This window comes from Zootoca vivipara, chromosome 1, assembly GCF_963506605.1.
Source record: "Zootoca vivipara chromosome 1, rZooViv1.1, whole genome shotgun sequence".
NCBI lineage: Eukaryota > Metazoa > Chordata > Lepidosauria > Squamata > Lacertidae > Zootoca > Zootoca vivipara.
The window spans coordinates 29,870,668-29,884,454 of record NC_083276.1 but is presented as its reverse complement, the minus strand read 5'-3'; the positions used below and the strand labels follow the sequence as shown (position 1 = coordinate 29,884,454).

The 13,787-nt window shown below is 44.0% G+C and overlaps 1 protein-coding gene across 3 annotated transcripts in view; it reads left to right on the top strand.

The window, feature by feature from the left end:
- Positions 1–13,787, top strand: part of FLVCR2 (FLVCR choline and putative heme transporter 2) — a 228,292-nt gene that overhangs the window by 29,130 nt on the left and 185,375 nt on the right. Inside the window, exons 6-11 of one of the 3 annotated variants that reach the window (XM_035108203.2) lie at positions 825–935; positions 1,613–1,718; positions 2,024–2,135; positions 2,989–3,044; positions 6,576–6,669; positions 10,894–13,479. In XM_035108203.2, the coding sequence (XP_034964094.2) occupies positions 825–935; positions 1,613–1,718; positions 2,024–2,135; positions 2,989–3,044; positions 6,576–6,656 (466 nt within the window). In that variant the 3' untranslated portion in view covers positions 6,657–6,669; positions 10,894–13,479. Of the gene's footprint in view, positions 1–824; positions 936–1,612; positions 1,719–2,023; positions 2,136–2,988; positions 3,961–6,575; positions 6,670–10,893; positions 13,480–13,787 lie in introns of those variants that run through there. The other 2 variants (XM_035108211.2, XR_009557326.1) reach the window with 2 other exon arrangements.

The following is a 13,787-nucleotide window of genomic DNA, read 5'->3' as shown; positions in this document are numbered from 1 at the left end:
TGTCACAGTGGCCTGGGTGGGCTACTTCAGAGTAACGACTCCACACAGCTCTGCATTTTATCCTTTTATTGGTGCTGTGTATTTACAGTGCTAAGGGCAGTTTTATTTACAGATAGTGTTGCATGCTGTCAGTCTTCCTCAGTACCTCCGAATGGCGATTCGCGCGTTTCCCCTCAGCAAAGTAATCTAGGCATGCTGAATCTCCGCCCCCTGCGCTTTTTACGCAATTCCGGAGTAGCTGGGATTGGCCTCCTCCCTACCGTCTCCCTGCTTCCTTGTTCCTTTCCCCGGCGGTGCCTGTGCTCCACTAAGGTACTCGTGCTCCCTTTTCCACTTCCTGAATCGCCACTCGAAGTCTCCCCCTCCCTGCTGGGGGAGGAGCTTGTATTCAGTATGGGAGGGGGCTCCCGGTATCTCTTATCCCTCACACAACTGAAAACAGGAGGAGAACAAGGAGGGCAAGAGGAATGATGGCGGCGGCGGCGGCAGCAGCAGCAGCAGCAGCAGCAGCAGTGTTTCTCCTAAGAGAACCAGGCAACCACCATTTTGTTGTCCCTACAGTGACATAGAACTGCAGTGGGGAAGCTGGTCCAGGCTCATGCATGAGGCTCTTTTCCCTGTCTCTCTGACTGAGGTAGATAGCTTAACAATGCAGTAAGATGCAGTGCAAAGTTCAGGGGACTGTTGCAGGACCCACATTCTACCTCTGCTCTTGCACAATAGAACTTAATTTTTGTTAAGATGTAATGAAATACACATTTTAAAACATTGAATACAATGTAAGAGCAGTAGCTTAATTCTGATTGTGGTTTTGTTTGTTACAGGCAGACAACTCTGCTGGTTTACATCATGTCATTTGTGGGCATGGTGGTTTTCACGTTTACTCTGGACCTAGGCAATATCTGGGTGGTCTTTGTGACGGCAGGAATGCTGGGGTAAGTTTGCTTCTTCTCTCACACCCAGGGTGAATTTTCTCTTCTTCGAAGGAGTTTCCCTCTGAAGGCATTTGGTGGCTGCCTCTGAAATGGAGATGAAGGTGCCCCTTCTTTCTCTCTCCAGTGGAGTGAAGAGTAAGAAAGTACCACGAGCAATGGATACCCAGGCAAAGTGAGAACTCTGGGATATGCATAGCAGCCAACATATCCTTTCATGTCTCTGCTGACCATTAACATTTGCATTGCAGAGCGTGGTTGAATGAAATGCTATGGGCAACAGCTGCTGGTGGGGTGGGGTGCTGTTGTTGACCTGGCTTCCCAGTGTGGAGGTTGCTGACAGTAAACTAAGAGGGGGAGTGGTGAGGCGTCTCGGAGGTTGGTGCAGTGTAGGTGCTGTCGCATGGCCAATCAGACGCTTCTGCTGCTGTGTCTGCACTGCACTGACTTCCCTGCAGCCTCACTCCCTCCCCTCTTGATTACCAGCAGTATCCAATAGGAAGCAAGGTAAGCTATGCCATTCTGCTCTGCACCACCAGCTGCTCCTGGCCATGGGGAAGCAAATAGGGTTATGCCTATGAGCCTGAAGTGGGGCTTGGAGAAGCACCCTCACTTTGAAATTGCATGGCCCAAACGTTGCAGCTGCTGATGCTTTCGTCCCTGCCAATCTTTCCTGGCAGTTTCTTCATGACTGGGTACCTACCACTGGGCTTTGAATTTGCGGCAGAACTGACATACCCGGAATCGGAAGGGACGTCATCGGGCCTCCTTAATGTAGCTGCACAGGTGAGTGCGTACTCAGAAAATATAGCAGGTAAACAGACTCACTTCTTAGCTTGGCTTTGCTGATGTACAGGAATTCTGTTGATGAATCCAGCTCTTCAAGGTGGTATCATAGAATTGTAGAGTTGGAAGGGACCCCAGACATTTTCCAATGCAGAAATCTCAACACGTGGTCACCCATCCAGTTTGAAACCATACTGGACCCTGCTTAGCTTTGCCAGTGTGCTAGATGGTGCAGTGTGGCCGGACTATGCTGCAGTAGCTTTCTTCAGTTTCTTCTTTGTAACTCTTTTTTTATCTTGTTTTAGATATTTGGAATAATTTTCACCATTAGCCAAGCACAGATCTTTGAACATTTTGGAACTCAAGCAGGAAACCTCTTCCTCTGCAGCTTCCTGCTTGTCGGCACTGTTATAACTGGTAACTACACACTGTCCAATCAATTGTCAAAACTTTTTCAGGTCCTGCTTCCTACAACTCTTGTATTGCCACCCCAGCTTAATGTACTGAAGTTTAGGGGAGGACTGCAATGTTGAATCACTTGATGTGGTTATTTTTAACCTAGGCATGGCAAATCTGTCAAATTTGGTTCTTCCAGTTATTTTCTTTTTCAATCTTAAACTCAGTTCTGCACATTTCTGGAGCATTTCATTATTATTATTATTTTAATCCTCATGATCATCAGTGTCTTAAAAAATAGAGGATGGTTTCTTAGCCAAAAGTCTGTCTGAGATGCCTTTGAGTGAGAATTTATCCTAATAAACACATTTTTTTTGTATGCAGTTTTGACTCATTACACAATTTTGCAAGTAAAATAGCCGTGTTTCAGTTTGCATCTATGTTCAAGAAGTGTGCATTAGGTACCTTTCTCATTAAAATGCAAACAAAATCCTCTTTCTCCAATAGCCCTATTTATGCCAACCTAGTTGTTTTGTGTCCTTCCATGCTGCTGTTTTAATAATTGAATTGATATCCTGTTGTATTTTTATTGTGTTATTGTGCTTTTAATCTGGAAGCTGCCTTGGGGACCTGTTTGGGTGGCTAAGAAGTGGAGTAGATTTAAGAAGTGGGATAGATGTTCTAAGGTTTAAAAATAATTTATTTTCCACCATGGAGAGGACAGACCCTGTTCCCTACTTCAGTTGTGCTTTCTGAGTCGTAAGCCATGTTCCTCATGTCACCTTGCCTTGAGCTCCATTGCTCTGTGAAGAGCTGCTTATGGTCAACACACAGTGCCTTCCTGACTCTGTATTCTCTTCCTCCAATGCCCCAGCTTTCATCAAAGCAGATCTCCGGAGACAGCAGGCCAACCTGCGCGATGAACAGACTGTGAGTAAATCATATATTTATGCTGGTAGCTTATGGCCAACCATCCCCACCTGTGAGTCTCCTTTCCTATTATCGTGATGAATAACTGTGCCAGCTTGAGGGAGTATTGTTGCTGCCTCAGCTGTGCCAGGTTTGGGTCGTTAACGGTTGAATGCTGTTGGATTCTCCTCCAGGAGAAAGTGTGGCATATGCCTGGGACCAACTGTGAGTACTGAGAGAGACATGCTGGCAATCTCTCTGTTTGAGGGCATACATCTGGTGCAGCACTAGCCAGACCAGTGTTAGGCTCATTGTAACCTTAAGTAAATGCAAGTACAGCTGCTTAAAGAAAGGTGAAAGATCATGGGTAATATCCAGGGGTGGTGTCCTACTCGCACAATGAACTTCACTTGTGCACACTGAACCTACTCTCCTACCTGCCCACTATGTGCCCCCAGAATGTGCCCCGGAGGGTTCCCCAAACCCAGTGAATGTTGGCGGACCCTCCAGAGCAGATTGGGAGGGATGATGGAGGCTCTGGCTGATCTTAAATTCATTTAGGACTGGGGAACCTGTAGCCTTCCAGATGTTGCTGGACTGCAACTCCCAGCATCCCAATTGTTTCTGAGAACATAAAAAGAGCCCTGCAGGGAGTAGATGGGCTTATGCAATCCATGGGACAGTCTGCAACAAGATAGAGGGTGGGTGTGATGGTGCTCACAGTGTAAAGATGTTCCTGGGCACACTGTACGATGGGTGGGCGATCCTGGCTTTCAGCAGAGGAATGGGCTATTGATCCCTTCCAGCTCTAAGATTCTGTGCCTGTAAGCTGACCCTTGTGCACAGGAACCGGATGGGCATTTCTGCTTTCCATAAGCTTTTCCTCCAAAGTTCTCCTTGCTACTTTTGTTGTCTATATTCTGACTATTTTATTTTTGTATCTGGCATATATCTTTGGCAAAGTTTTGTAGCAGACGTGCAGTAGTACAGGTGACTCTCAACTTACCCTGGGGTTACATTCTGCGGATACTGAGTAAAGCCAAGAAAACACATGACCAAATCACATCGGGTTCAAAGGCAGGTGGGATTGCCAAAGTTTTTCCCCTCCTTTCTGCCCTCTTTTTTTAAAAAAATTTTTTTGCCAGGTGTGTAAAACACAAGTTCAATGCACGGAAGTTGCAAGTTACCTGTACTCAATACTTCAAAACAGACATACAGCGATATTTAGTAAAACCTGAGTCATCAATAGGCTTTAACTCTTCATCAGAAGACAGTTCTTGAAAAGGCAAACAAAACTAGCAAATTTCAAATAACTCCCTAATGCTTTTTTTTATAAATATTTTTTTTTAGTTTTCCAATACAAACAGCCAATTAACATAGTCATATTCCAATTAAAAACAATAAACTAAAAAAGAGCCAAATTGTAGTCCAAATTATTAATTAATAATTTTTTCTGAGTGCCATCTTGTTTCTTCCTTTCTTTATCAAGTCTTTCAAGCCAAATAAGGCTGCACAGTTGAATATCCAATTATAAATAGTCCATCTGTTCTCCTCAAAATAAATTAGGTTTCTTAATGAGGCTTGGCAGAAAAACCAATTGTAAGTATTGTGGGGGGAAAAAGTTCGTACGATACCTCCTTAATCCAAACACCATGACGAGAATCTCTTTGAAGTTCAAACCTTGAAGTCCTAGCCAGGGACTGTACAAATCTGCAGGTTTTTTCTCAGTCTTCTTTGGTCCAGACTATGTCTGTTTATTGTCCAAATCTGATTATTTTATCAAACTGATTATTTTATCAAACAGATATTCCCGACTATGGGAGTGGCATCGGAGAGTGCCAGCCGTGTTGTGCTCTGTGACCTGCCTCTTGCACAATGCAAGCTGGCAATCTCAGACAATCTGCGGGTCTTCGAGACAGTCCTCCCCCACCCTGGGGAGTCTGCCAGGGCTAATTACCCCCATATCAGCCCTGAATTTCTGGTATGGCTGGGGTCCGATCGTATGTCAGCCATTTCCTACCACCGGAAACAGGAAGTTCAAATAACTCCCTAATGCTTAAGCTCCCCACACTCGATACAGAGAGAGTTATGTGAGTCTTCTGTGTAAAGCCAAATACTGAAATATTTAGTTCATGTAGCGAACCGTTTTTCTGACAGGGTACCTGTGCTCTAGACAGCTGCGTGGCAGGCAAGAATTCAGCAACTGAACCTTTTCCTGGGATACAGGATAGGAAAGACTTGCCTGCTATGCAGTTGTTAAAAGGGACAGACTCTCTACCAGGAAAAAAAAGGCAATTCTAACTCTGAATCAGGTCATGCTGAATTGGGTAAATGAAGGATTCTCTTCTGCAATATATAATGAAGATTCTGGTCTTGGATTCTGATTTACGGAGTTACAAATATGATTAAGCCAAAAGAGAGGAGTTTCCTTTAATTCACATTGTTATTCTGATTTTTGTTTTTCTTTGGGGGCGGGGAGGGTCTCTAAAAAATGTGTCATCACTGTCTTACCAGGAGAAGGAGTGACTGCAGAAGGAGTGGGGGGATTTACTTTCCAAATATTGCTGAATTACAGCTCCCATCAGCTCCAGCAAACATGTCCAATGACCAGTGATGATGGGAATGATAGCTCAGCAACATCTGGAGGGCCAAAGGTTACCCACCCCTGTGCTATAGCATGTTTTGCTTGGCAGCAGCCCAGGCAACAATGGTATCAATGCTCCTCTCTCTGTGGCACCCGTTCAGGCTATGGATGCGTTCCTTTGCCCAGGGTAATATGGAAAGGTAATGTGATATGGAGAGCATTGTTTTCACTTTGAATTCATTTATTCTTTCAAATTTAAAACCCACCCTTCCTCTCCAATGGGAGCCCAGGGTGGCTCACAATAATAAAATGACCTGCAAACAATGAAAAACACTAATACATATTTCAGAATTGGCTTTGTTTACTTTCCAGTGATGTTCTGATAGTACCAAATTTGATTAATGACACAGCATTGTAGCACCATCATGTTTGCTGCATGATCCCAGATTGCTAGGGATAACGTTGTAAAAGAGGAGGGAAAACATGGTGCTGAAGGAACGACAGAGAGGTGGAGCTCAGTGGTTTTGAGAAGAATCACAAGCAAAAGTGAGAAATGCACAACTGGTTTTTATTTTATTTTATTAAGGGGGGACACATTGCTCCACATGAATATATAACTTTCAGGCCCCAAAATGCTAATGTGAACATTTGGAGCCTCCTTAAAGTGAAACATCTTGGCAGAAGAGAAGTAAGCTAAAATAAATGAATTTATTTAACATTGAGACTACATAATTCTTCAGGGATTAGGTTAATCAGATCTCCTGCTGCCTTGGAACGAGTACAGGGCTTATAAAGCTGAACATTCTGTGGAATTTTTAGTGATCAAAAGGCTCACGCGCTTTCAGTTCTGCGGAGTCTCACCAGCTTATTCCATCACTATTCCCTCTCTGACTGTCTGTGCCTCCTTTTTTTGTTTTTTGTTTAATTCTGCCCCTCTTTGGGATTGTGACATATGGCTGTTGTTACAGAGACTCCAGGGCAGTAACAGTCAGATAATGAATTATGGACATTGTACCTTAATCCCATCATTTCCCATCCCTGCTCAGTAATTCTCAGACTAAGGTAGGAGAATCATACTAACCTGCTTATACAACTCTTTCTGTGAGATGGCACTGGCACTAAACCAATGGCATGTTGCAGGGCCAAGATGTGTAGAGAATGGGAAAGGGCTGAGTGTGGGGAAAGGCACACTCACTGGATCCAGCATGCTGGATTTGGGTTATGATGCAAATTTGATCACCCACCAGCCAATTGTCAAAGGGAATGTTAAGTGCTCCAGTTAGAAGAGCCACTGGATTGGTGCCTTTTTGTGTAAAATAACTATTGCAATTCTCAAAGCACTTTGCTTTGCAACGTTAATTCTACGCCTTTGCCTGAAGAGACCTTCATGTTGTCGCTAAGTACATGCTTGAATATGCTTCATCTGACTATCTATCTTTCCTTAAACCTTACCTTCCCCTTGTTGAAAATGTGTGCTCGCATATTTATTGCTCACCATTCTCAAGTTTGTTGGTGCAGAGGCAATCACTGGATGCAGTAATGAATTTCTTAATGCTGGGCTGAATTCTGAAGCAGTCAAAACAAGAACGGGTAAAAACATGGTGGGGAGGGGGTTGGCTGCAGGAAAGTGCTAGATTTACGATTATTTAAAAATTCTATCCATGGCATTTGAGGGGGTTATATATATGTGCAAGCTCACTTTAGAGTAGCGAGCAATCAATATGTGAACATAGATGCATCTTTCAAGGTGCCATTCATGTGCAAAGGACACCCTGAGATGAAAACATGCTGCACTCCCACGACTTTTAGCATTGCTGCTTCAAAATGTAACATGTTTACATACCGGCTGTCTTAAGCCATTATTGTGCCTGATCCATTACTTGCAGGATGGAATGATGTTTTGATTGTTTCAAAGACTCTGAAATCCTTCAGGTATATTGCTGACTCAGTACACAGGCACCTTACCTGACATTAGTAATGGTAAATCAGGACCAAACAAGATGCAAGATCGGAAATGTATGAATGCATTTTTGCTTACCGTTCCCCAACTCCCATTTGGTATCCAGCACTTGGGGCTTTTCCTAGGCCACATCACCTCATTGGCTACACCCCTCACTGGACCTATTCTGCACCATCTCCAGTTCTTCTTCTTGGCTGGCATACCTTCAGCTGTAACAAGGCCTCTTGCTTACCTGGAGGGAGGAGATGTATGTGCAGAAACCTCTTAACATTTGTGTGGCTGGAGTGTGGCCTACTATAGGAAGATAAGAGTTGCCTTGCCAACCTCTGGCATGTGCCCCCTGGAAGGTTGTCGAAAAGAGCAGAGCCAGCCCAGCAATGAGGCAGAGTGAAGTGTCTCAGGTGGTGGAAGCGCAAAAGGATGGCTTTCAGTTTCACAGGCCATCTTCCACCATGTCCTAGGTTACTATCAACAATAAGTACAGCCCTCCTGTTGGCCTTCTTCCTTGGGGTGCCTGGCTTCTGTGCTGTTAGCTTTGGCAGGCTTAAGTCCCGGACTCCTGGGGCCTTCCTGTGGAGAAATGTGGCAGAGTATACCTAGAATGCCTCTATGCCCTTATGAGTCTAGTCAATGGTACTCAGACAAAGAGCCTGAAGATGGCGTAGGAGTAAGAGCTAAGGTCTTTGTGTGGCAGGCCCACACTTAAAGGCCTTGTCATTCTAGGATGTTCTCTGGAGTTCCATGGCCTCCTTCCCCCTCCTCTCTGAGGCTTTTTATATCCTCCAGGTTTCCCCAACCTTCATTCAGGCTTAGGCCCTGCAGCCGGACTCCTTCCCTCCCATCAAGCAGATGAATGACAGGGCCCTCCCTGCTTCTTCTTGCACAGACGGAGCCTTTAGTTTAGGCAATGTTTCCTCAGCACCAAATGGCTTTAAATCCACACCAAGTAATCATTGGGACAATTGCACTATGAGCCAGGCGTTTTGAGACGCATTATAAATATACCAGTGTGTTAGCCTTTTGAGACTTGGGCCTGGGCATTAACACCTAGAAGTAGGTTCCTAGCTGGTGGCTATTTATCTACTGCCATTTTGTGCAGTTTATTCTGGCATCGCTGATCAGTTCCACCAGCATGTGATAAAGGAATGCAAAGATCTGTAGGCCCTGACTTGTGAGGCAGATGGGGATTTTTGTTTTACTTCTGCTCAGCTAAGCATGGTCTGTTCTAATCTTTGTAACAGACTGTGCACAATTGTTTAATATCTTTTTTTTTGGGGGGGGGAGAAGTGGGCAAATTGGGGAAGTCTGATATAGATCACCAGATTAGGGTTGCCATATTCTGGCGATCAAACCCCCTCCCTCGCCATTATTGAGGCGCCCTGCCATCCCACATCTCCCTTGCTCGCCCCCTCCCTGCTGCTAACCCCTTTACTATTTATACCCCACACTTCTTACTGGGCTGCCCCAGCCACTCTGGGCAGCTTCCAACATATATAAAAACATAACAAAACATTAAACATTAAAAAAACCCACTTCCCTATATAGGATTGCCTTCAGACGGCTCAGTGGTTGGATAACTCTATAACCTCTAACATTTACACGGTGAAAATAGGGACAGCCTAAGGAAAAATGCGACATTTCGGGATCAAATCAGAAACCAGGATGGCTTCTCTAAATCAGGGACGTCCCTGGAAAATAGGGACACTTGGAGGGTCTGTGAACCTTATTGTACCTCAGTTGTAACAATGTTCACTGGGTTGCTATTGGAAATTTGTATGACTAAGCCATAATTATTGTTTGGTGAAAATAGAGAGGCAGCCTTGCATACATAACCATTCCCTCCACGAAAGGATCAGTAACCTTCAGCAAATGGCTGGTCTAGTTGTCATTTATTTGCCTCTCCAGGCAACTGCAAATATTCACCTGTCCCGGAAGAATGTAAAGGCTTGTGGCGTTTTGAAAGACTCCACTCTTTGTGGGTAGGTTTATCCCACACGGAGACACTGCTGTCTCCTATGAGGCATCAATTTCCTGAAGATTAACTATGGAAGGCAAGTTGATCACAGGTAGCAGCGCGTTCGGCTTTGCTCTCTGCCAAGTCCTGATGAATGATCTACCTCCATCATTCTCTGTTCTGTGGGATCTGGGTCAACAGTACTCTTAGAGCACAGCAGACTCATTCCTTCTCCCCGGGAAATCTTGGGATTTCACTGTTTGGCGAAGGCAGTGGGGAGGATCTAACAGGGGTAGCCAATGTGGTGCCTTCCACATTGTGGTGTCTTCTTGGATTCCAACTCCCATCATTGCTGGCCAGTAACAGTGGTGGCTGGCACAACATCTGGAGGACATCACATTGCCTAACCATGCTCCTCTAACAAACCATTTCTACAATTCCAAGGATTCTTTGGGTCATGACAGTTAAATAGTTTCCATATATTTCTACCCACTTTGTATGTGCATATGCCCTTACTGTTAGGAATGGATAACTTCATTAGGCACCAGCAAGCTTCCTTGTGGAGAGGTGGAAGTGATGAGGCAGATGGTGTGCGTGGTCAGGAGACAGAAACAAGGCAAGAGTTTGTAGCTTGTAATTGGCTAAATCTACTGTACCACTTCCTTCTCTGCAGATCCATCCAGGATTTTTAAATACTTGTTACATGAATAAGAAGTATTAGCTCCTGCAGCGTGGATGCAGATACGACTCGAAGGGCACCCCTGGTGCAAATGTATCATTGCAGCCTTCACAAACCTGATGCCCTCCAGGTGTTCCGGACTACAATTCCCATCAGCTCCTGCCTTCTCAGATGGGGTACATTGTATCTGGGATTGTACTGTTTTGATTAAGGCAATGAGTAGACTTAGAAATAGCATCACAAATGGTAGTGCTGAAGGGCAATTCTGGGGATTGATACTCCCATCATTGTAGAGAGCAGAGCTCTCTCAAGCATTATTCTCCCCTATGAAATTCACTTTTCATAGCTAAGGGTGAATTCTTTCTTCCTAACTTTGCTTTGTAACCTTTTTTTGAGCAGCAATAAGGATTAGGCACTGCTGGTAAGAGAAAATGGAATGTACTTGTCCTTCTTTGGTACCTCTCCTTTCCTTTCGAGATATTTGGACCCAAAGCAAGAGCAGCAATGCTTCTCAGGAGCATATATTCATAGAATCATAGAACTGTAGAGTTGGAAGGCATCTAGCAATGCAGGAATATGCAGTTGTCCTAAACAGGGATTGAACCTGCAACCTTGGTGCTGGCAGTGGGTTCCTGCTGTCTGATGCCTTTGACCACCCCCTAACTGTGCCCCTTCTCTCTCTCTGACTTTCAGAAGACATTGGGAAAAGTGCCTCAAACCAGTATTGTGCCACTGTATGAGGAATCAAAATTCTAATGGTGGGAGATTGAGGACCAGCTGCCACCACCACCCACCTCCATTCTCGTCTTTGACATCTGTACCTCCCTCTACACTTGGTGTAGTCTAGCATCTGAGGGCAATCTAGGAAGCTGCTGCTGGAAAGGAGTGCACAGGACTTGAGTCATCCTCACCTGGGCCAGCTCCTCTGTCCTGGTGGCGTGTCCTGGTGCCCTTTCTGCCAAGGGACCAAAGGCAGCAGTTTCTCAGCGGAAGATAGCTTGTCTTGGCCATTGCAGCCAAATCACTGAATCCAGCGTTTCTTCCACTGCATGGATTGAGAGCGACCATTTGTTAATCCTGTTATGTGTCCAGCAGATCTACTGAATGGGATATGAAATGGATCCAGAGGAAGATCCTTGCTCCCCAGGGAGAACAAGAAAGCACTTGCTCTGTGAGCAGCCCAAACTGAAGCGCAACCCGTGATTTGTCACTGGGGAAAGACCTCACTGGGAAGCTTTCTCCCCTTCAAAACTTCCTGTTGGTAAACTGTATTTCAGTAAATCAAGCCCAGAGAAGATTCTTTTTAAAGTAACGGACGATAGTTTTGAAATGAGAATGCTCTCTTATTACCCAAAATTATGGCAATACTCCAGAAATGTTATGGGGAAATCGTTTTTAAAGAATATTCGAAAAGGACAGCTTGTCATAGGTTGCTTCCACACTACAGCTTTTTAGTATTATTTGAGATATTGCTTTTCCACAAACTGTCTGGAAGCAGCAATAAAACAGAGGTTCCAAATAGACCTCTGTAATATTTACTCACAAGTAAGTCCTATTCAGTGAGCCCCTACAATGTTTATTAAACGTTTACTCTTCCTGGAGGAGGGATGCATAAATTTAATTACTGGTTTCCTTGTATAATTTTATTCTATAATTAAATAACACTGTTTTCAAAGAAAGAAAGAAGAAAAACAATGTGAGGAAAGCAGTAACTAAAGCCCCTGAGCATAAGCTAACCAAAAAGTATAATGTATCACTAATTGTCCCAGCAGTGCTGGACGAGAAGCAATTAAACTTTGTAGGAAATTTTAATCAAAGGTGTAGGAAGTCTTAAAAACCTTGATGTTTTGCCAGCACACACAGGACAAGCAGTAACTGCAATTGCATTTTATTGCAGGAGGCAGGAAAAATGTCATAAAACAGGTCTGAAAAAAAAACACAGGACGACAACACAGGAAACACTGGAAACGCAACAATTTGGCAACAAATTGCCAAATTTGTTAAGGATGGCTGTTTCAGAGAAATGGGCCCGTGTTGGAAGCAATCACTGTATGCAGTGGCTAGCTTTGTGGTTTATGGAAATTATTTAAACCAGTTATATTTCATGGAAATTTACCTTTGATCAGGGGAGGAAAAGTGCAGTTTAATTTACGGACAGAGGATGAACCTTGTGTATTTTGAAATGGTTATGAGCTGAACCATACAGAAATCCCCCACCCACCGCCATGCATATCACGATCATCTGAGACCGAGAAGTGCCAGTTCCAAATTAGAGTGCAATTTCCCCTCATTTTGAAGGCATCAAGTTCTACCGAATCTTAGTTTCCTTATGTTTGTTCAGATCATGTTGTATAGTATCTGTTGCCAATGTATTGGGAATTTGGGCTTGGTTTATGAGCTAGGATGTGTCATGCTATTATTTGGAAAGCACTGTGTAACTGTAAAAAATATATATGCATTTTTGTGGACATTATCTACATAGTGCTACCTCAAATACTGTTCTAAAACCAATGAGCATTTGATAGTTTTAGAACAAATGCACAACACTCAGCTCCCCCCCATAGCACTTCTACATTGGACAAGTATCCTTATCATTTAATCTCATTCACAACAAGGCCCCCAAACTCATCTGAGAGAGCCAAGGCAGTCCCAGGTTCAAATCTCTGCTTGGCCATGAAGCCTAATTCATGACCTCGGGTCCTCCATTCTCTGTTAAGTCCAATCTACCTCTCAGGGTTGTTGTTGTGAGGATAAAACAGGGAAGAGCTCCTTGAAGGGTTGGATACAAATAAAATAAATGTGATGAAACTGATCTACTCACCCTCCTGTGTCTCTCTGGGATCTCAGGGATTGTCCACAACTTGGTCTTTCCTCTTTCCACTGAATGGTACTAAACTTGTAGCTTGATGGAGGTAAGTTGTATCTGCTAACTTCTTTGTTTGAGATCTAGCTATTCATATCCAGGCAATGTATAGCCATTCTTCATAGAAACAGGGGAAGTTAGCACTCAGGCTTTTACATTAATTGGAGGTAAGGAACCATAGATCCAACGCCTGACTTTGTATTATCCTCATTCAGGCCTGGACACACTGCTTCCATTTCCTTATCCAGGGAAGTCTGTCTAGTAGTGCCATAGCCTATCTGAAGAGGTAGGTTCTGGGACTGGCAAGTTCTTACACATGCAGCAGTTGTTGTTGTTATGGTGAAGCATTAACTTCCCAATCCCATGCAAAAAAAAAAAAAACCAACCATGCTGCTCTTATTTTTTTCTGGCTTATTGGCCAACAACCCAAATGTGACCCGTGAAACTAATTCACTTGATTGCTTTGTTCATCACCTTTTGCAAGCTTGAAAAGGTGGATGTTAGAAACAAATTGCAAGAAAGGCACTAGTGCACCTGTTTTCGAATAAATCTGTGGCGCAACAAGGTCAGAGGGGCAGAAGATAGATCTGTATCTACTGATAGGTCTCTGAGTGGTCTGTAGTAGATTGGAATGGATTTCCAACTCCTTATTGTTGACAGTAGCACCAAAATCTCTCCCCCACCCCCACCTTCCACAATTATACTGGGTAACTTTCTGGGTAAC